At 38.9% G+C, this 23,956-nt stretch overlaps 1 protein-coding gene across 1 annotated transcript in view; it reads right to left on the bottom strand.

Moving 5' to 3' along the window:
* Nucleotides 1–17,803: 17,803 nt before the first annotated feature.
* VPS50 (VPS50 subunit of EARP/GARPII complex) overlaps nucleotides 17,804–23,956 on the bottom strand; it is a 139,923-nt gene continuing 133,770 nt past the window's right edge. Inside the window, exons 27-28 of the mRNA XM_028119657.2 lie at nucleotides 22,194–22,383; nucleotides 17,804–19,909 (exon numbers count right to left, since the gene is read on the bottom strand). Of these exons, the coding sequence (XP_027975458.1) occupies nucleotides 19,790–19,909; nucleotides 22,194–22,383 (310 nt within the window). The 3' untranslated portion in view covers nucleotides 17,804–19,789. The remainder of the gene's footprint in view (nucleotides 19,910–22,193; nucleotides 22,384–23,956) is intronic.

Genomic DNA, 23,956 nt, shown 5'->3' with positions numbered 1-23,956 from the left:
GGTGAACTGAACATCAACTAAAATGGAAAAGGCCAGGGGAGGAAAGCCTCACCACAGGCCTGCCCGGAGATTTAACATCATGGCATTTCTCCATATGCGCATTTCTGAACACTTTGCTTTCCATAAAAGAGAGGTAGTCACTTCACAATCTGAGAGACACAGAGGAAATCCCAGAGAGTATCCCTTTGGAAAAGGACATGATACCCTAACTTTAAGCTTTGAATGAACTCCAAAGGAACTACTTTCAGGAACCGCTGTGGTTTCTCTGTTTCCTCCCAATTTCCTTCTTTAGCCCCTTCTCCTCCCACCCATTCAACACATCCCCTAACCACGAATCTTTAAGAGGCCCTCTTAGGATGTTTAGCAAAGCAGAAGAAAGCATTCTTCTTCCCAAACTTGCAAACCTGTTTTAGAACATGTCCTACATTGGGTGTGGCCCAACTAGATCTGGTTTATTTGTCAACCTAGAAGTTTCCAACAAAGCTTAAGTTCCTATTTTTTCATTTTATAAACCAATTATGAAAAGATTGCTAGTTGGGGCGCCTGGGTGGCTCAGTCGTTAGGCGTCTGCCTTCGGCTCAGGTCATGATCCCAGGGCCCTGGGATGGAACCCCGCATTGGGCTCCCTGCTCTGCCAGAAGCCTGCTTCTCCCTCTCCCACTCCCCATGCTTGTGTTCCCTCTCTCGCTGTGTCTCTCTCTGTCAAATAAATAAATAAATAAATAAATAAATAAATAAATAAATAAATAAATAAAATCTTAAAAAAAAAAAAAGATCGTTAGTTACCTCAATAAAATTAATGGTGTTATCAGTCTAAAAAGAGACATACATTACCCCCTCTGGCTTTGGAAAAATGTGTTATTTTCTGGGCCAGGCATGAGGTTTTTCATTTTACTCTGAATGGAAACCGCTTTCTGCAGCTAACATAGGACGTGAGGCTCTAGTCAAAGCAAGGATCTTCTGAAATCACCATTCTTTTCCTAAAATTGCTTATTTTATATGCTCAAGTAGTTGCCCTTAGTAGGAGACATGAGACCAGAGAAACTGGTCATATTTCTGTAGGGTCCAATAGGATATATTAAAACTAAGGAAAAGTTACTACATTAGTCATGGTTCTCCAGAGAAGCAGAACCAGTAGGACATCTGTGCGCGCATGCACACACACACACACACACAGATCATAAGGAATTGGCTCAATTGGCTTATGGAAGTAAGCAAGTCCCAAGATCTGCAGGGCGAGCCAGCAAGCTGGAGCCGCTGGAGAGCTGATGGTCTAGTTCCAGTCCAAAGGCCTACAGGCTTGAGACCCAGAAAGAGCGGATATTTCAGTTTGAGTCCAAAGGCAAGAAAAAGCCAACGTTCCAGTTCCAAAGCAGTCAGGTGGGAGAAATTCTCTCCTACTGGAGGGCAGTTCAGCCTTTTTGTTCTATTCATACCTTAACTGATTGCAGGAGAGCAGCTTATACTAGGGATGACAATCTGCCTCACTCCATCTACTACTGATTCAAAAATTAATCTAATCGCAAAACAACTTTACAAAAACACCCAAAAATAAAGTTTGACCAAATACCTGGGTACCCCATGGCCCAGCCAAATTCACACATAAAATTGACCATCACATTTACAAATATAACTGTATCTTAGGCCATATCCCCAAATTAATTGTTTGATGGAGGTTATGGAGCCAGAGGCTTGCCATTCTCATCCAAAAATTACTGCTACTTTGAGGCCAGACAATTGGTTTCGGGACTTGTTTTGAAAGCATAAGCAGGACTATAGTTGTGTTAGTCGCATTATTAACTTAGCTCCACATTTTGTTGTGGTCCCTACTTGTTTTAGGCACCTCTTAACCTTATGCACAATCAATCATTAACTTTGCCTTTTCACCCCTACCCTCTATGTACCTATTCCTTGTAGAAACCTAATGGGGACTGGACTGCAACATTTGTCTTCAAATTATCTGGTGTATCTAATCTTACCCGCTCTTGAATAGAGCCTCACTGTCCAGAAGAATGCATATCTCCTTATTGTTTCAAGGCCTCTCCCCTCTAGGTTTCAAGAAATCCCTTAACACCCTCTCATGTATGTAAACTGTCCCTAGGCTCAACAGGGCAAGGCAGTTTTGGGAGTGATGCCCTGCAATTCTGTTAATAAAGCTTTCTTTGCTTCAAAACCGGTGTCTCAGACATTGGATTACTGCGCCTCAGGTACAAGGACAAGTTTGAGTTCAGTAACAACTTTACTCAGGACATTTTCAGAGGGTTAAGTGTGCTCCTCGGAAATATGGGAAGTTCTACGTTACGAATTTCTTTGTATGATCTAGATTATACCTCATTAAATTTTGTGCAACTGAGATTTATTAAGATTATTTAAAGCTGGGGATTCTGTTTATACTCTCCCTGATTTTAAGAAATTGTAAACTTCCGTCATGAAGAACCAAACAGCCTAGGGGAGCCTGGGTGGCTAAGTCCATTAAGTATCCAACTCTTGACTTCCGCTCAGGTCATGATCTTAGGGTTGAGGGATTGAGCCCTGCATTGGGCTCCATGCTCAGCATGGAGTCTGCTTGAGTTTCTCTCTCTCCCTCTGCCCCTCCCCATGCTCTCTCTCAAATAAATAAAACCTTAAAACAAAAAACCCATAAGGTAAAATCTCAAATAACCAGAAGCTTTGATTAAATAGTATTTTCCAATATTTTTTAGAAGAAACAAAACACAGTTAATGAAGCACAAATCATGACATTTAGTCAAAATGCCAACCCACAAGAGAAGACAGATACAGTTGATCTCTTACACCTATACTGACATGTTTGAATGAGAATTCTGAGAGGGACGACTCTGAGTTACTACAACGTCTTTAATTATTGTCAGACAAATAACAACAAAAACCCCTCAATTATCTACCAATGAGTGTGCATTTATTAGACTGAGATACTTAGAAATATCTTGTCAATAAATATTGAGACCAAAGGGTTTGGAGATGCAGTTTGAGTTTTAGAGTCAGGCCTCAGTGATATCAAATGCGATGACATACGGGAGTGTAGCAAGCTATTTAAAAGGGTCTCCCTGTTTAGCTGGTTCTCAAAAAACAAATGCTCATGAGATTTTTGCTTGGTCTCAGGCTCATGCAAGAAAATAAAGCTGATTTTCCAAGAGAGGAAATAATTCCATGGACAGATGAAGAAAGAAATGTCCTCACCTGTGAAAGAGTAGACCATCCCTTTATGTCCCAATTTTGTGCAGGACTCTGGATGGGGATATGAAGGCAAGGAGCTTATGAAGGGTGGCTACAGAGCCCTTAGGTGCTGTGGAGGCCTATGGGTCTGAGCCTTTGATTTGTACAAAAGAAAGGTAAGTAGGTTGTCTCTGAGGTAAACTCGTGCCTGAGGTCCAAGAACACAGACCCAAACTGTGCAAGTAGCATCTGTAGTGGCCAAGGTCAACTGATCTTAACCCATTTTTTAGGAGCCACACAAGTCCCTATATTTACTCCATGGCCTTAGCAGAAACAAGGGCCCCAGGAAACACAACTGAAATTAAACTTCTTAATATCTTGACAAGTGGGAATATAAAAATATTTAAGTTTTTTAACAGCTTTATGAGGCAAAATTGACACAATAAACTACATTTGCAATTCCTTGATAGGTAATGAATTAGAGCATCTTTCCATATGTTTACTGGCAATTAATATATCTTTTTTGGTGAAGTATATATTCACATATTTTGTTCACTTTTTAATTGGAATTTTGTTTCTTAATCATTGAATTTTGAAGATTCTTAATATATTCTAGATACAATTCCTTAATTAGATATGTGATTTGCAAATATGTTCTCTCAGTCTGTAGGCTTGTCTTTTTTTTTCTTTTAACAATGTCTTTCAAAGTTCTTAATTTTTATGCAGTATAATTTATAAATTTCTTTTATGGATCATATTTATGGATCATCCCCCCCGCTCTTGCTCTCTCACACACACTCTCTCTCAAATAAGTAAATAAAATCCTAATAAAAAAAAAAGAAAGAAATACTTGCCTGATCCAAAGTTACAAAGAATTTTTCCTATGTTTCATTATGGAACTCTAAAAATTTTAGGTTTTATATTTAGATCTAGGATCCATTTTGAGCTAATTTTTTTTAAAGATTTTATTTATTTGACAGAGAGAGAGAGAGCACAGGCAGGGGAAGCAGAGGCAGAGGGAGAAGCAGGCTCCCCGCTAAGCAAGAAGCCTGTCATGGGGCTTGATCCCAGGACCCCGGGATCATGACCTGAGCCGAAGGCAGACGCTTAACCGACTGAGCCATCCAGGTGCCCCTTTTTTGAGCTAATTTTTATATATGATGCAAACTAGGGATCAATTCTTTTTGTTTTGTTTTGCATATAGATATCCAATGGCTCTACTAGCACCATTTGTGCAAAAGACTATCTTTCTCCAAAAAATGGCTTCTGTACTTTGTTAAAAATCAGTATATAACCACATACATTTGGGTCTATTTCTGGAATTTCCAATCTGTCCCATTGGTCTATATGTCTATCTTGACAGCACTACTAAACCAGCTTGATTACTGTAGATATATATAATAAGTCTTGAAGTCAAAGGGAATAAGACTATTGAGAGCAGACATACTTGCTTTGTTCCCAATCTTAGGGAGCAAGAATTCAGTCTAGTGAATTCAGCAAGAATTCACTATTAACTATAATGTCACTTACAGTGTTTTTGTAGATACTCTTTATCAAGCTGAGTAAGTTCCCCTCTATTCCTTTCTCTGATGGTTTTCATCATGAATGATGCATTTTTTTCAAATGTTTTTGTGCCTTATCCTTTCTCCACTGAGTTGACTCCAATGGAATCAAACTGGAATCAATAGCAGAAAGATAACAGGAAAATCTCTAAACACTTGGAAACTAACCAACATATCTCTAAATAATCTTTATGTCAGAGAGGAATTCTCAAGGAAAATCAAAAGATAAAATGAACCAAATTAAAATATTTCATATCAAAGCAAACAGAAAGAAGAAATAACAAAATCAGAGTAGAAATCAATGAAATTGAAAACAGAAAAACAAAGTCAATGAAATAAAGACTTGGTTCTTGGCAAAGATCAGTAAGATGGACAAACCTTAACACAAGACTTAAAAGTGAAAAAAGAAAAAAGAATCAGAAAGGTAACAACAGGTATTATTATAGACCCTGCAGATACCAAAGGACTAAGAAGGGAAAGTTACAAAGAACTCTGTACATACAAATAAATTTGACAGTTACAAGAAATGAGGCAAATATTCAAAAACACAAACTACTGCAACTCACTACGAAATAGATGATCGGAATAGCCCTATATATGTTAAGGAAATTGCATTTGTAATTTAAAATCTCCCCAAAAAGAAATCTCTAGGCCTAGATTGTTTCACTGAAGAATGAACACTAATTCCAAACATTCTTTTCCATAAAATAGAAGAGGACAAAATACTTACTAACTCATTCTATAAAGTTATTATTATCCTGATATCAACACTTTACAAAGTTTAAAAAGAAAACTATAGACCAATACTCCTCTCATGAACATAGACACAAAAATCCTTAAGAATATTAACAAATAGCATATGAGGGCGATCTGGCTGTGACAACTGTCACCCCACTGACGGCCAGGATTGATTCGGCTGATCTGGCTGGCTAGGCGAGTGTCCCCTCTCCCCTACCTGTGTTTCCCTACCGAAGCTGCATGCTGGGTTGAAGAGGACGACCTTCCGCGATAGAGAGGGACTATTCTTCGGTCAAGTGTACATGAGTAGCTGCACTCCCCTGCTAGAACCTCCAAACAAGCTCTTAAGAATATTAACAAATAGAATTCAATGATACATAAAAATAATTATACACCATGACAAAGGGGGGTTTATTCCAGGGATGAAAGGCTGGTTCAGCATTTCAAAAGAAATCAATGTAATCCACACATCAAGGCTAAAGAAGAAATTACATGTGGGTTATGTTTCCCTCACTAGCCAGAGGTACAATTACATTACAAACCTGTACAGGCTCTAGGAACATGTCAACACAAAGACACTTTAGGGTTGGGTTTTGGTCTGCCTTACAAGATTCCTAAGACATCATAAGTGGTCAAGGCATCGAGGCTTGTGCTACCTATTTGCTCTATTGTAGGTTAAAATTACCAGCTCACACAGTGACTAAGTCTATTCTCCAATTTACTGACATAGAAACCAGGATAAAGGGAAAACAGAAAAACCAACACCCAATTAAGAGTTAATAATAAGGGTGCCTGGGTGGCTCAGTCGGTTAAGTGTCTGCCTTTGGCTCAGGTCATGATCCCAGAATCCTGGGATCGAGCCCCGCATCAGGCTCTTTACTCAGTGGAGAGGCTGCTTCTCCCTCTCCTTCTGTCTGCTGAGTGCTTGTGCTCTTTCTCTCTCTCTGTCAAATAAATACATAAAATCTTAAAAAAAAAAAGAGGCTTGCTTTCAGAATAAATCCAAAAGCACCATTTTTCATCAAATTGCAAAAAGACTATTGTAGAGCAAATACAATGAGTCCTTCTAACCTGTCATCTTTGAACTGGTGCACTATGGAGTATGAAGAACACCTTGCCCCGGGTGGAAGCTTCCACAGTCCCATGCCAATGGAAAATATGGAGACTGCCTAAAACAAAGAGAAAGCCTACACAGGCTTAAGGTTAAAAGTGTTTATTATGTGACTCAGAAAAACGTAACACATCTTAGAGACATCATACTGGCTTACTCATTTCCCATAAAGACACATTCTTTTTAGAGAAGTCTAGGAAATTGAGGCAAAGCCAGCTAAACTCATTATTATCCACCTGCAGGACTGTGGAACGTACAGCATCCCATACGTCTTCAACTGCACAGCCTGAGTGTGAAAGGCTGAGATGACCAAGTAGGAATCAAAGCACACTTGGGGAGGAGGCAACTTGCCCAAGGGAGGTGAAATATCTAATTCCAACTGCAGGTTCTGTTTGTACATATATCCCACATCCCGGTTCATCCTTCATCAACTCCATCCCTCCCTCTTTCCAATTTGGATTTCACTTGCTCCAGTGGAAACTATACCATAGAAGCAGATCTCAAATTGAACACATACTCTATAAAGCTTATTCTGCTAAAGGCAGAAGCACCTGAGGAATTCTTGCTTTGTCTTGCTGATGGTTTCATCATTCAGGAAGGAATAAGGATGGGTGTGCATGCACTGCACGACTGTAAGAGACACTATTCCCAGTGCAATCCATGTGAGTGTTGCCCCCTGGAGTTGTGTAGGGCACAACACACAGTCCTGGAGGCAGTTTTTTAAATTTCAAGAACTGATTAATAAAGTGGAGATGATGAGAATGCCAGAAGAACAGAACCAAATTCCTAGGATTCATGGTACCATGGTCAAAAAATGGCCCCTGGGCAATAATAATAACTAATATATATTATCTCATGTTAGGCATTTTACTAAGAATTTTATGTATTTTATCTCATTTAATCCTCCACAAAATGTGCAATTACTCCAATTTTACAGATGAGGAAACTGAGGCACAAGGAGCTTAAGTAACTTGTCTGAGTTCGCCTAGCATGTTAGACTCCAAAGCTGAGTTGCTTAACCACTATCCTATATACTGTGTCCCCCAAAAGAGAGCAGGTGTGAAAAAATGGTCAGGAAAAGATACCACAGTCCTGTGTCCAGAGACTGAAAGGGAATTCAGCTCTAGAAGAACATTTAATCGACTGAGCCACCCAGGTGCCCCTCTCTAGGAGAACATTTAAAAAAAGAAAGGGAAAAGAAAAAAAAAAAGAAAGAATAAAGGAAAGAAAGTTTGACTATGGAGTTCCCAGCAATCATTCTGAGGAAGGAGACAGAGTTGTCTGAAGATGATCAGGTGACTTCCCAAGGAATATTCTGCTCATTTCACTGCAAAAAATAACGAAAGATGAAAAGAAAGATAGGTGTATAACCAGAGTGAAATACAAGAGGGAAAAGGGACCTTTCAGGAGGTTAAAGCATAGTATGACCTGAGATAAAAGAAGTTTCAGGACAACTCTAAGGGTTTTTACATATGTGTTCCAAGCAGAAAGGAGGAAAACACATCGCTGCTTGAGGCATATGGAGTAATATTAACTAGGTTTAAGTTTAAAAAAAAAATGTTCATTGCAGTAAGAAAGGGAAACACAAACATGATTAAGATAAATGGAAATCAAACAAACTGAGGGTTGCTGGAGGGGAGGTTGGTGGGGGGATGGGGTAACTGGGTGATGGGCATTAAGGAGGGCACTTGATGTAATGAGCACTGGGTGTTATATGCAACTGAAGAATCACTAAATTACTTCTGAAACTAGTAATACACTATATGTTAATTAACTGAATTTAAATTTTAAAAAAAGACAAATGGAAATCAGAGATGGATAATATTCCAAAGTACCCAAACACCTAGAGATTTACATGAGTTCAACTTTTCCTCCTGTGGTGAGAAAGGAACAAGAATTGGCAGAAATTTCTGCATAATTATATGAACGGCAGAGATGTCTGAAGTCTGGAATTAGGTAACATTCGAATGTATTGAAAGAAATTAGGCTTCCCACACAACCACCTGTGGGCTTACCATAGAATACTTGGCAGAATTAAAAAATATTAAAAAATAGTTTGTGAGCACTTAAAAACTTTTAAATGTCATCATCAAAAGCCTTTATGTGAGGCTTTTGGTGAGGACAAAAATATAAAAATATTTTCATTTTCCATTTTGAGGGTGTTGCTAGTACTATATTCCCAGCAAAGAATTACACAAAATTTCATATGACCTTGTGGCCAAACTGGAAAAACATGGGGAAGGTGACGAAAGATAGTGCACTCATGGCTCTTATACACTTGTTCAAAGAGCTCTGATTACTGGAGCTGCCTTGTGCCAGGGCTGAGAGCTCTGTCCTTGGTTCTAACCCACTCACATTCTTATCCACTTGACTAAGGACCTACAAGAAATACTTCCTTATCACTTGGGCAGCAAAGTAGAACAGGCTTCATATTCTAAATGACAGAATCTGGAACCAAAAAAAATTCCAAATAGGCTGCAACAAGGTCCAAAGTAACAAAATAATATTTTTTAGATGAAAATTACTAAGATCTTAAATTGGCATTTAAAACAAACCACTGTACAAATGCTGAAGAGGACAGGATTTTTTTTTTTTTTTTAAGATTTTATTTATTTGACAGAGAGACAGCGAGAGAGGGAACACAAGCAGGGGGAGTGGGAGAGGGAGAAGCAGGCTTTCCACGGAGCAGAGAGCCTGATGTGGGGCTCGATCCCAGGACCCTGGATCATGACCCGAGCCGAAGGCAGATGCTTAACGACTGAGCCACCCAGGCGCCCCTGAAGAGGACAGGATTTTAACAACACCAAATAAACTTAAGATCTTTAGTTGACTAGAAGCTCAAAGTGAGTTGACATTCTGCTTGTGATCTGATCATCGGTCAGTGTGGCTACTGGTGGCGTTAATGGAGAGGAGACAGACACTTTTCTTTTATCAACCAATAATCTTTACTTTTTTAATTAACATATAATGTATTCTTGGTTTCAGAGGTAGAGGTCAGTGATTCATCAGTCTTATATAATACCCGGTGGTCATTACATCACGTGCCTTCCTTAATGTCCAACACCGTTACCCCATCCCTCCACCCGCCTCTGCTCCAGCAACCCTCAGTTTGTTTCCTGTAGTTAAGTGTCTCTTATGGTTTTTCTCCCTCTCTGATTTCATCTTATTTTTTCCTCTCTTCCGCTATGATCCTGTTTTGTTTCTTAAATTCCACATATCAGTGAGATCATATGATGTCTTTCTCTGACTGACTTATTTCACTTAGCATAATACCCTCTAGTTCCATCCACATCATTGCAAGTGGCAAGATTTCATTTTTTGATGGCTGAGTAATATTCCATTGTGTGCGTGTGTGCATGCGTGTGTGTGTGTATACATACCACATCTTCTTTATCATCTGTCAATGGACATCTGGGCTCTTTCCATAGTTTGGCTATTGTGGATACTGCTGCTATAAGCATTAGGGTACAGATGCCCCTTCGGATCACTATATTTTAATCTTTGGGGTAAATACCAAGCAGTGCAATTGCTGGATTGTAGGGTAGCTCTATTTTCAACGTTTTGAGCAACCTCCATACTGTTTTCCAGAGTAGGTATACCAGCTTGCATTCCCACCAGCAGTGTACGAGGGTTCCCCTTTTTCTGCAACCTCACCAACATCTGTCATTTCCTCACTTGTAAATTTTAGCCTTTCTGACTGGTATGAGGTGGTATCTCATTGTGGTTTTGATTTGTATTTCCCTGATGCCGAGTGATGTTAAGCATTTTTTCATGTGTCTGTTGGCCATTTGGATGTCTTCTTTGGAGAAATGTCTGTTCATGTCTTCTGCCCATTTCTTGATTATTTGGATGTTGAGTTTGATAAGTTCTTTGTAGATTTTGGATACTAGCCCTTTATCTGATATGACAGATGCATTTCTATATTCTCCCTGATTACAGTGCACAACAGAAGATAATGAGAGTAGGTCACATGGAGTGCAGTTTCAGATCCAGGCAGATCTCTGATAATCAGAGCTTGTGAAAAAGTGAGTTACCTGTTGCTGGAAATTCTTAGGAAGTAGCTAGGACTGAGGAGGAATGCTGTAAAGGATATCCTCCCATGTGAATACCCACAGGTTATGGACATCCATAACTTTCACCTAAGGTTGCACTAGGTGACCTCTAAGCTCCTTACTAGCTTCAAAAGTTAGATTTTACTCTAGAAGCTTCTCAGCACTTTGTCTTCTTATTCCCTGGGGCTACATATTGAGATCCCTGCTGCTGAGCCCATATGCTGCCTCCAAAACAGATTCACTGGATCCTGGGTGAACAGGATGTTACTGGACTTTGGGTTTACAAAAGACTCCTGGATACTTCCTGCCTACTTGTGACTTTCCCAACTCTGCAGATCCACTGTGGACTCCCGAAGTCATGGTGAAGAGATCTCTGTCTTTTTTCTGCATGCTCAATTGTTACCTGTTTTTACTATTTTTGACTCTCCAACTCACCTTGCTAGATGCACAATCCTCATGTGATTCTGTCACTGCTAAATCTTCCTATTTCAAATTCTACAGTTCTGTCATTTATGCACTGTCCCCGAAGCTTAGGGAACAGCAGCTCATCACACCAACTGGTCAATACCTGCCCACCCAACCCTTGTACAAAGTCTTCTATGCCACCATCATTTTGATTACATCATGATCTCTTCCCAAAGTTTCTCCTCATAATCTCCTGAAGATGAAATCTAAGAGCTAAAAAAAGCAAAAGAAGTCAAAGAAAAAAGAGGAGGATTTAACTTCTAACAAAAAAACCCCCAAATCTATTTTGGCTTAAAATGAAAAAAGCAGCTATCAAAATGCCTTAAACCACAGGAGCCAAGTTCCTATTATTCTGGTTAAATACCAGCCAAACAACACTTCAAATTGCCAACATGTTGAAAACTGCTGTAACGTGCTCATGGGTGAGCAATGGAACTTCACTTATGAGGATCACCTTGGCTTTTCTCTACAAGATGCTTAGAAAAGCATTTAAACCAGCTTCCAACAAGTGAGCTTTTAAACATAAAGACAAAGTACTTACTGAGAAAAGTATATCAGGTACTGACAAATCTCAGTCCCTGGTGTGCGCTAATTATAATCTCATTTACAATTTTATTATTGACACATACTTAAGTCTCAGTGACCAAACTACAGGTAGTTTGCTTGGAACAGGCCTTGTCTCAAAGATTAATGACTTAGAAGAGGTAACCAATGGATCTCAGCCTGAATAAATTTTAAAACAACCATTCCATTATCTGAAGAAACAGATACCAGATAGTACATTTGTTTGTTTAGTCAATGAAGTTGGGGGCACAGGAAGATGTGTGTGAACACAAGAGCCTGGAGAGGAAAATATAAGGTTCTTGCATTTATAAATTTACGAACTACAAAGAAATCCACTAAAAGAATTGAGAATACTCTCCTGACAATCTTAAGATACTGATAAATGGCAGGGTTATACCTCCATTAATGCCTCTGCTGGTTTTCTGTGCTTCTGTTGCTTTTCTTTGCTTCTCACACATCCAAGTACCATTTTTCCTCCTTCAACCCTCAAAGAAGCTGAACTAATGAGTCTAAGAAACTCCTAATTTAAGTGTGAACAAAAATGCACCCACTTCCAGAACTCTTCTTTTGTTCCCTAAAACATGCTAAGATTGGGGCTAGGGAAAGAGGTTGCAATGGGGTGACTGGGATGGAAAAGGAAGGTATGGAGAGAGCTAAGCAGAAAGGGGAAAGGCAATTCTGCACATGGGCAAGAGAGCAGAGAGGGGACTAAGTGCTAAGCTGCCCAGTGTGGACATTTCTATTACCTGTGGACCACCTACCACTTGAAAGCCCCAGACTTAAGACCCCACATGGAGAAAAACCTTCCCCACACCTGAGGGGGAACTGAACAGAACACCTGGAATTTCCGTAGAAGCTGATATGGTAGCAGAAACACTACCACTGTCACATGAATCACACCTGAGTTTCTTAAGAGTCAGAAGAGGGTCCCTTGGATGGTTTACCAAGAGAACATAAAGGAAAAGACTCCTGAGCATTTGCCCGTCATAATGGCATAAACACTGATTCTCACTTCCCCAAATCAAGACACATCACTCACTCATAATAGGCTCTGCTATTTAATTAAATTACACTAAAAATGTAAGGAATCCCATTGAGGACCAGCATACATTCTGCAGTGTGCCAACTAACTCCTCAGGAAGGAGGCAAATGTGTGGTCGAGGTACTGATACTGGGATGCAATTTAGGCAGACCAGCCACAAAAGCCCTATGAAGTGGGTACTATTACTATTCCCATCTTAGAGATACAGAAATACTCTTTAAAATGATGGCACAGAAGGTGAATTAGAGACTAGGCAAGGTACAAGAGTATGAACTCAACAGAACCCCAGCCACCAACACATCCAGCTCATGCTAAGCTTCCCTTACCAACTGGCTCCTCATTCCATCTGATTCAATCAGCTGCCGAGAGAATCAAGGACCAAATCTCTGTAAAATGATACAATAGTCCTCCAGTTTCACCATCTCACTGCACATGACTCTTGCACCAATTAAAAATCTGGGAAAATCTCTTCCCACTCAAGTCAATGTGAAAGAGATGCACATGTTTGTTGGCCTGTTCAAACACAAAATATTGTCTAAAAACATTAAAAAAAAAAAAAAAGGCCTTCTCAGCAGTGTGTCTGGAATAGCTACACTATAGCCCTGTGAGGGGAAAGAAAGTTCCAGGCGAACACCTTCTCTGCATCACCCCATCCCACTGTGTCTTTGAAATCAGTGGTTCCCAAAGTTCAATATGCATCAGAGTTGTTAAAATACCAGTTGCAGGGTTTCACCCCCAGAGTTTCTGATTCCATAGGTCTCTAGTGGGGCTGAGAATTTGCTTGTCTAATGAGTTCCCAGATGATGCTGAGGCTGATGATCTGGGACCATACTTTGAGAACCACTGGTCTAAGGCAGTCTATTAAAACACCTCAAACTTCATCCCAGGCAGTCTGCAGGTGTTAAAAAGTTAAGGAATTGAAGTGAGTTTTGCTTCTTTTTAAACGGCTAATGTTTTGACTTCCAATGCCAGTGTGGACCTCTCTTCAACAATCACTGAGTAATTAATCCTCCTTCCACAATATTGAGAAGCCAACAAACAAACAGCAATTACATGTCCGATCCAGTACAAGGAGCTCAGGGGTGTAAAGAAGCATACTTGGGACAAGCCTGCCCCGGAGACAGCAAGCAGCACTTCAGGACAGTTTAGGGATGAATTCTAGTTCAAAGGGCCTGAGTATTTGCATTCCATTCGACCATTCCATCCATCATATAGTTCTGAGCAAAGTAAGATTCTATGCTAAGTGCTGCCAAGATGTACAGGGGAACCACAGATAGATGTTCTGGGGAATTCCCTTCCCTATACAGATTCCCTTCTCCCTGGCACTGATGGGCCAGTGGAGCTCATTCATTCGTTTGGATGCAGAGATTAAAATTTGAATTGGAGTGCCTGTTGGTTCAGCTGGGCCCACATTGCCCACATCTCAAAATGCCTGTCACGCATTATTGAATAAGACCTACTGCTTTATTCATTCGTGTCTCCTGCTTCGCTGCACAAGTTTTCTAAGTTTGCCACATCTCCTCTGTCTTCTCTGTGCCCCTTTCCCTGCCCCTTCTGGGTGCCAACCACCCTGCCCTTTCTGATCCCCAAGCACACTCTTCTGTCAGCCTCCTCCCCTAACACCTGTTCTTCTTCAGTCTCCACTTGAACATGTCTTCCTCAGTGTTGTTCCTGACTCCCACTCTAGAATTCTCCTTTGGAGTACTCCCCAGAATGGAATGTGTTTGTCTTACATCTGTTTATCCTACTAGTTTTAAACTCCTGAGGCTAGGAACTATTTGTCCATTCCACTAGAATGCAGCCAGTGCGTGACTCAAGACAGGACCCTGGAGCTCACTCTGGTTGCCTCAGTGATGAGCTAGCTAGGGCAAGGGCTGCACCGGAAATCATCTGCCCCAAGGAAATGGCTTCTGCTTCCCAGCCAAATAACTACACTGTCCACAGGCCTCAGGTCACTAGGTGGCGAGTTTTTCTCACAATTGCTATTAACACCTCCCCCTTAGACCCCTCAACACAATCTCTGCATGTTCCCAGCCCTGTCTCATCTCTCCTAGTGACAATGCCAAGAAGCTGGGAGATAATGCCTGCTCTTTTTGCTCTCCCAGGCTTGTGAGTTTCCCCAAAAAAGCCTCTTCCTTAACCTATCCTGTGTGATGTGGAAATTGTCCTGAGCTCAATTGCAAGGCAGATGGCAACTCTAAAGGGACAAAACCTCTATGACCTATGCTTAACGGGCCAGGTATGACTTCTCTGCGTCCTAAAGAAACCTTTGGGTTTATATGCTATATGCCGATGACTCCCACACTTACATCTACAGCCCTGACTTCTCCAGACTCACGTGCACAGCTGCCTCTTCTATACCTCCAATGGTATATCTCAAGGTCTCTTAAAACTCAGCTGTCCAACTGCTCTCTTGATCATCTTCACAAACCCAGTTCTCCCAGAGACTTCTACTTTCTCAAGCCAAAGTCTTGGAATCATCTTTAATCCCTCTTTTCTCAAACTTCACAACAACCAATCAACAAACCCTGTCTCTACTTTTGAAACACATCCAGAATGTGATCACAGCTCACCATATCCACCAAAACTCCAGCAGTCTGAGCCTCCATTATGCTGCTCTTAGTTTACTGTATTAGCTTCTTACTTTGTCTCCTTGCTTCAGTCCTTGTTTCCCTCTGGCCTTTTCTCAAATATACAGGTAGAGTAATGTTGCTAAAACCTAAGTCAGAAATCAGGTGTCCGCTCTGTTCATAATCTTCCAAATGCTTCCTATCTGAAAGTAAAATCCAAAGTCCTTTCCATGGTTCATAGGCCTTCACTCTGTGTGCCTCCTCCTGTCACATCCCTTCCACTCCTACTCTCTCCCACTTGCTGTGCCAGCCATGCTGGCCTCTTTAAAGCTCTCAGAGCAGAAGCCCTCACCCTAAGCCTTCACTTTGCACTTACTACTCCCTCAGCCTGCAACACTCTACCTGAGATAACTGCATGGCTGGCCTCCTTACTTCCTTCCAAGAGAGATCTTTTGCCATCTTCCTTGTTAAAATTCTAAAATTCTAAAATCCACCATAACCACCACCATTCCTTCTTCTCCATAGCACCTACTCCCGAGAAGGATAGGTTTCATGGAAAGTACAGCATCTTGGTTGGGTTCTTAAAGGTGGAACTGTGATAGGAAGTAGAAATAAGATAAGGAAGACAGCAGGCAGTCAGCAAAAATTGTCTTCTAATAGTTACCTGAGGGTGTAATTACACTTTAATGGAGGCTCCAGAAGGGACTTCTACTGAAATGGAAACTGACTAAAATGTCCCTCCCATCTAAGGCAAAGATTAGTATGCTATTTGTGGTAGTTGGACCAAAATGCCCACAGTATGAAAATGGCTTTTCTTTAAAACATAAATCCTTTTGGTTGCTGGTAGGCAGAATCAAGAAACAAGGGATGGGGGAAGAAAGAGAATAAAATATAGGCTGTAGATTTTTAAAAAATCCCTTTTCTGGATTGAAAGGCTTGGCTCAGTGTGAAAAAGTCTGTAAAGAGCAAACCTGGAGTTCCAGTCTTGAGATCGAGAAGTAATCACCAAAGGAACTTATAAAAATGTTTCTTCATCAAAAACAAAAAGCAAAACAAAAAACTGTTCTAAATAAATCAATAAAGTACCAAAATCCCACAGAGAGACTAGTTATCCTTCTTCCTGCCCCTTCCCCCAACATCCTTAGCAAATAAGAGAATCTAATTATGGGTTTGCTTTCAAACTGAACAAATGATGCAGGTATACTTAGCAATATTCACAAAAGGATGCACAAATCAAAAAAAGGCTATCAGAGTTAATGAACTATTTTCCTCCATTATTTTCAAACGAGTTAAGAATTCTGACATAGTTTTGTCCTTGGGAATGTTGGGCACCTTGAACTTTCTGATGGCCTTTAAAAATTTGTGGATGATAAGAATTGAGCAAATATTTTCCATAATACTAAAAAAGAATATCTGCAGAAAGCTGCACTGGTCTTAATATTTACAAAGATCAGGCCAGAGTATTAATAATTTTCTTGTCATTAATCATTCTCAAGAGTTAAATATCATTTGTCTTTTTTTTTTTTAAAGATTTTATTTATTTATTTGAGAGAGAGAGAATGAGAGATAGAGAGCACGAGAGGGAAGAGGGTCAGAGGGAGGAGCAGACTCCCTGCCGAGCAGGGAGCCCGATGTGGGACTCGATCCCGGGACTCCGGGATCATGACCTGAGCCGAAGGCAGTCGCTTAACCAACTGAGCCACCCAGGCACCCTAAATATCATTTGTCTTAACTACCAAGTCTGTATTAAAATTACTCCAAAGAATAAATATAGAAATATAAATATTTTTCCCCAGGACTTCTTCATTTTGCTCTGAGCACAACTGGTATTTCATCTTCAGGTCCAATTTTTCATTACAAAAGATAACTATGCTTTCAAAGTGAATTGAATTACAAGTCTTTTTTATGACTACATTTCAGTGAGCAGGTAAAGAAAAAGCTATTCAATCTAACTTAAAGTTTCACTTTAGCACTCGGCCAAATAGAAATTTTCAAAGGAAATTCTGCTTAAAGATATGATAAAATACCATATGGTCCTGGCTTCAAGCAAAATTCTATTTCATTTTGTAAGTTGAGCAAATGAGCTTACTAGTCAAAGTGAACTTATAAGATCTCTGTAGTCTTTATAAACTGAAGCAAACTAGTTCATTTGAACTGCTATGTATTTCCCTAGCATTTTAAAATGTAAGACAATATATTTATAGAAATAATCATTCTTTATCAGGGAATGCTATTTTACCATGCTCCCACATCAACTTAAAATCTTGAATTTCATAGGACACTTTCATATAAAATGTCAAAGTTCAGGAAAACTTAGACACAAAAAGAAATTTTTGTAACAGTAAAAATTTTGGAAGACAGATAATTCGATTTATATTCTCACGCTTTTCAATTCTATTTATCTTAAAATTAGTTTCACAAAAATGTTACATGGTTATAATTCATTATCACTGCGTAATGTATTTGAGAAATGTCTGGTAACTGACTTGTTATTAGGTAATTTCACAACTCAAGTATCCTGTTACTGTTTTGATGTTAATGAGCACTTATTAAAAGCTACCCTGAAATGAAGAAAAAAAAAAGCTTTTTCAAAAATATTTATTAAAGCAGAGTATGGGTAAGTTAAAAGGTCTGTCTGACTGCATGGTTGATTCCCTAACAATTCTTTTGTATCAATTTCTACCATCCTGGAAAACACTCTACCGGGTATGTAATTGCTGTCCATACTACCTAGGGCAAAATAAACTAGAAATTAAAGAAAGCCAACCATAAAGTCCATGTAAAAAAGAAGAAACAAGCAGCTCTTAATCAACTGAGAAATAAATGAGGCTGATTAGCTCTTTATGTCCCAGCTGAATGTGTCATTTAAACACAAGGACCAAGCTTATTTCATATTCGTTTTCTTCCGGTGGCTGTATATGGATAACGGCTACTGGCAGAATCTGCCTTACAAGTACACATTCTAATGCCACAGGTAGACCATTACAGCATCAAGCCCATACCTTTTAACAAGAGGAAAGTTTTACTGGCAATATTGACAGTAAATGAACTGCAGAGGCTGAAAACAAAAAACTCATCGTACAGACACACATACTAACACCCGCACAGAGATTCTAAAAGCACTTTCTAGTCTACTGCGCCAGTTATGAATATCTGCAGGGAAAGGCAGGCACTGAGTGGCAATCCCCTCCCTCCTTATTCGCCACTATGCTTGATCACGTACCATCCTTCGCCCTCCACTTCCGCATCTCAGTTCCCAGAAGACTCACAGAACACAAGGCCCACTTCTCATGAGATTATGCTTCAGGATTCTGGGAGCTACTGATGTTACAGGTCATGCCCAGTACACCTGGACCAAAACCACACAAACTTAAGAGTCTTCTACTCTCCAGTTACAAAGAACATGCAAAAAATTCCGTAAAAGACAGTTGGCAGGAGTGCATGGGAAACTGATTTTTATGTCGTATATGTTGATAGAAGATCTCTGGTTTCAAAGCAAAGTACACATTTACTAAAGACTGAGTTCCAAAGTTTATCCCTAGCTAGCTCACATTATTTTACATCTGTGATACAAAGCAGATCTCTAAGAAAGGTGAACATATGACCATAAACTTATGCTTGACTACTAACAGTTCTTTCCCTAACTCAGCTAAGCCAGGTTTTCCTGTCTTAAGACAGAAGCAGAATTCAAAGAGAACAACGCTTATGTGAAAAAATGTCCCATATTAAAAAAGAAAAGAAAAGGAAAAAAAAATCCCATAATCACTATTCTGGGTGCTACTCAGGCTCTGAAAAGGTACATCCAATGAAATTGCTTTTTACCACTGGTACCAGGATGTAAGATCATTAAAATTGTTAGAACACACTGAAAAGTTCTATTACAGTTTCATAAATTCTGTCTCACATAGGCGGATCGTGTTAGAGTACAATATTTATTCAATTTCATCATTTACGATCACTGTTATAACCAAATTAACCCCGACATAAACTCTGACATTTAAAAACACAGAGAACATACTGATTTTTCAGCTATTTTGTTTACGTGTACTTTTCAATTTTCATGCAGTGCTCATAATTAGGAGATACTGTACAAAACCCTCTCACTTATGTATTAAGAACCAAGTAGAGAGGGTAAAAAAATACCAACATAAATTCATTCTCCAAAAACTGCCCATGGATGCATTATCACTGTTCCTTCTAATTATATACTTACAGTGCATTCTTCAGTAAAATGTATAACTGTAGTCACATAACAATACTTATGACGAGGCAATGATATCATTTCAGAAAAAGAATACAACAAATGAGACTAAAAGTTGAAGAGAAGGATCACAGCATATAAAAGTCATTTGAGAACACCACACGAACTTCAGTGTTTTCCACTTGCCAGTTGGAAAGAACATGCACAAAGATTTCTTAGCAGACAATAGTCAGGAGTGCATGAAAAATTGGCTTTCATGTCATATATGTTGAGAGAAGATCAATGCCATTGAGAAAAAGGAATGTGTTCATTATCTTTTGGGTCTATCTATATCATCTATAGCAGCTAGAAGTTTTTGTCTTGCTTTCTTATTGATATGGGATCCCAGGCAAACATTTACCAGATTGGTCAGCTGCTTCGTTGAATACTCCTGCTCAAGAAAAAACAAAAAAAAGATCCAAATTTAGTACACTGAAAGACATGTATTTGATCAATGCAAGGAAAGAACAGGCAGATACTCAGTTTTCAGTGGATAGTGACCGAGCACTACAAATCAGTGAAAAGCAGAGGAAATTATAGTTTGAAACATGGAAACAAGTTGTTTACTCAGCCGTTATAACAATAAGGACGCCGCAGGATACACCGAAACAGAAAGGACTAGAATCTCTTCAATATGGCAGAGTAATCTGACATGCCTATGCTTTTGTTACTTTTAAGACCACACACTTTATGCTTGTTTCTGTGACAGTCTTTATTAAGTTATTAAAATATACTGACCTCTCAAAATTTTAAAATGCTACTAAATAGTTATTTTCTGGTACTCTACATTTTGCAAACATTTTAGGTGAAAGGGAAAAAAATCTCTAACCACAGAACAACTTTTCTGAGATATGATAAATGAGTAAGGTAACAAGGATCTTTAGAAAGCTACTGGCTTTTAAACCCTCATACTGTCATTATAGCTAGTAAGTAAAATTAAGACTAAGTCTCTTATGCTGTACAAATCTATTTGGTTCCTGAATTTCAGATAATGAGTTCCTAGGAAAAGAATGATTAGGGATTCACCAGAAAGGTTTGCATATTGATCTGGTTCTGGAGGATGAATAACAAGAGTTCAGATAAGGAAAAGAGAGAGTTCTATACTATCATCTGAGAAGAAAAGTCATCTGTCTTCACTGGAGGTAACCACCTAAAGATAGCACAATTTCAAAATATGAGAAAGAGTTCATTTTAAAAACTCAGCAAACTATTCAGTTTGTGTATCTGAGCTCTGGGAGCACCTGTCAGCATCTGATAAATTCTCTTAATCAGTCAACATTTAACGAGTATCCACTGTCATCAAGCACTGGGCCAGACACTGTCCTGGAAGACAGAAATAGTCGGCTCCTGAGAAAATTTCACTGAATTACAAATATCAGCTAGTTAAAGTTCTCACAAAATGCTAAGCTAAAAATTTTGGTGCACTATATTAAAAGAGGAAACTCGAAAATGGGTATCTTTCTTGCATCAAATAATGGATATCTAAGAGCTGTGCTTTTTCTCCTCAGTTACTTGTACTCTTTCCCTAAATGCCTTCCACAGTAGCAACCTCAAAGTGTTTACAGCTTCCTTTACTAAATGGATTCCAGCAACATTCAGCAGTCCATCTGTTCCTGGTCTAGCATTCTGGTTTTCAAATGTCAGAAGTCAGTGGGACTAAAAGGGACAACCTTTTTCTCAATTCTGGTGTACTGATCAAAATCACTGAAAATAATATGTACATTTCTATTTTGCTTCTAAAGATATGAAACTGACCCACAGTGGGCACATTTCCACAAAATTCAGGCTAATTTTCATTTCATTTAGAATTTCTAGAGTAGTGAAACCAGACTGGATGAGGCTGATAAAGTATAAATGATTCTTTATTTCCTCACCCAGTCAAATGAAATAAAAATTTACTTAGCTTTTACCCATGATGTTTATAGCATAAGTAAATGTGATCACTAGAGTTACTGAAGGAATAAAATGAGGTGATAATTTTAATACTTTCCATATTTTCATTAAATCTGTCTTCCCATACTGCCTACCTAGACAAACGATAGAACAATCATACTAGGAAAGCTCCCCATACTGAGCATGCTCTGGTGATAGATGTTGAGTTGAACTGTGTCAAAAATTCAGCATCCTAAACAACACTTAATAAATAATACTTTTCTCTACTTATTTTTATAGCCACACAAAAGAAAAATAATCACATCTATACTCAAGGTAAAATATAATGTAGGAGGAAGTTAAATTTAGCCATTTAAATATTAATATATTCAATCATCACCAATATATGTCAGTGTGGTCAGGATGACAGCAACTCACCTTTGAGAGCTACAAGGTTTAAGTTATATAACAGAGGTTAACTTGTGAATCACTTCAATGTTGCTGTCTTCAATTTGTCTTGATGGCAACCAACTTCAGCCTTCTCCCACAACACAGTTGCAGGATAAACACACCTAAAGTTCAGACTCTGGCTACCATTCCAGATAATTACTGTTGCAGTTCAGAAAGATCTCAAAAGGATTCGATTACGCAAAGGGCACTGCATAGACACAGTGTGAATATGGCAAAGAATCAGCTGATGCTTTATATTTCACTCTCATGATTTTGAATTATATAATACACCAGACAAGAACAGCACAAAGGAAAAGGAATAAAAACTTAATTAACTGTTTTCCAGCTCTCACCCTGTGCTCTTTGATCCAGCGTTCCATGTCATTCTCGGTTAGATAGTAGGCTTTAATATAGGTTTCCACAAATTCTTTATCAGGAATGGGTCTAATATCTGTTAGTTTTTCAAGTTTCATTAAAAACTGTTGAAAATCCAATTGCATCAAGGCACGACCCTCATTACTACACTTCTTGACGTTGGCATATCTAAGATACACAATAATAAAAAACCAGAAATGATGGGATGGAAAAAGAAACCTGTAGGTACTTAAACTCTTTTTTAACCCATATCTGGACAGATTCTCCAGAAACGAGAGGATTCTAGGGAAAAGAGCACATGAGCCTTGTGTCAGAAGGACTGGGCTGTGTTGGGGCCCTGGCACTAAGCTGTCATTTTACCTATGGGGCCTCAGCTTCCTCATTTGCAAAGCAAAGAGATCTAACAACTTCTGAAGTTCTTTGCAGCTCCACAGACTACAGTTTCCCCCTACCCCCAGTCAATTAACAGAATCATCTGTAAGAAAGTTAAACTGGTCTTCCCGTAAATCTGGCTACCAAGAATTATTTATAAAAATTGAGCTAGGAATACTCCAAACGAATCTTAGTTTCCTAAAACTGTTCAATATTGTAACTACTGATGCAAAGAAACAAAAGCAGTAATTCCCCCATTGACTGTCAGCTGAACCTAAGAAACGTGTGAGCATATAAGCAAAAAAAAAAGGATATACATACTTGTCATAAACCTTATAGACTTATTCTGACACCCCTCACTACTAAAAAACTGTGTGTTCTAAGGTTGAGTAGTAATAAGAATGTATTAACCTCAAGAGTACAACATGTTATTACTCAGAAGTCAGTGTCTCATTCCTTCAATAATACAAAAGGTGGAGAATCCAACCCTAGGAATGCAGTACTTCCCCTAAGGAAATTTGCAAGGACACTGGAGAGCATATTGTTTGAAGTGAATGGGTTTTTTTGTTTTTTGATTTAATAAAAAGTGTTTTGTACAGAAATATAACATTATTCAGTTTTCTACTTTATTAAACAAATTTATTAAAAACACTTTTCAGTCGTGACTCTTGACACAGAGCCATTCTGTGATTTCCAGCACCGTTGGGTTTCTATACAGAGTGCTAAAACTGTTGTCAGCTTGTCACTGTCACTTTCCCACTCTCTAATAACATTCTTCTTTGTATCAAAGAAGAACTGAAAAGAAATCAGATAAATGATAGTGTGGAAATTCAACTGATGTGCAATTCCAGACCACTGTGAATGGTCTTTGAGACAGCACTTGCTTTCCAAAGACAGTTTATATTCTAGATGTAATAAGCGTGGTCTCTGAGTAAGTGGGAAAATTAGTACTGATAGATCTTTAAGCTCAACATATGAAAGATTTATACAGTTTACAATGATATAATAATGATACCACTAACAGACATAGTGGTTATGAGGCTTGATTTTGCCATCAGAAGTTCATAAACCTTCTTGGTGTTTGAAAACTGTGTCAACTTGGACAAGTTATTTAATCTCTCTAAACCTTGATTTTTCTGAGGTTTTCTCCTTGATAAAACAGAGAGAATTAATGGTTCTATCAAAGAGTTTATGTTAGGATTTGGTGATATAATCCTGTGAAGTGCTTGATCCAGTAAATGACACATAGTGCTCAATAAGTGTTATGCATAATCATAATAATTATATCATTAAGTAATAATAATTATTATAAGTTTAATTTTCAGATAACCATGAGATGCTACTTTCCACTCTCCCCTACTAGCTGGTT

This window comes from Eumetopias jubatus, unplaced genomic scaffold, assembly GCF_037043125.1.
Source record: "Eumetopias jubatus isolate StellerSeaLion01/CBP00866 unplaced genomic scaffold, mEumJub1_p1.0 scaffold_14, whole genome shotgun sequence".
In the NCBI taxonomy this organism is placed as follows: Eukaryota; Metazoa; Chordata; class Mammalia; order Carnivora; family Otariidae; genus Eumetopias; species Eumetopias jubatus.
Note: the sequence above shows the minus strand (reverse complement) of the source record. Positions and strands in the feature narration are given on the sequence as shown.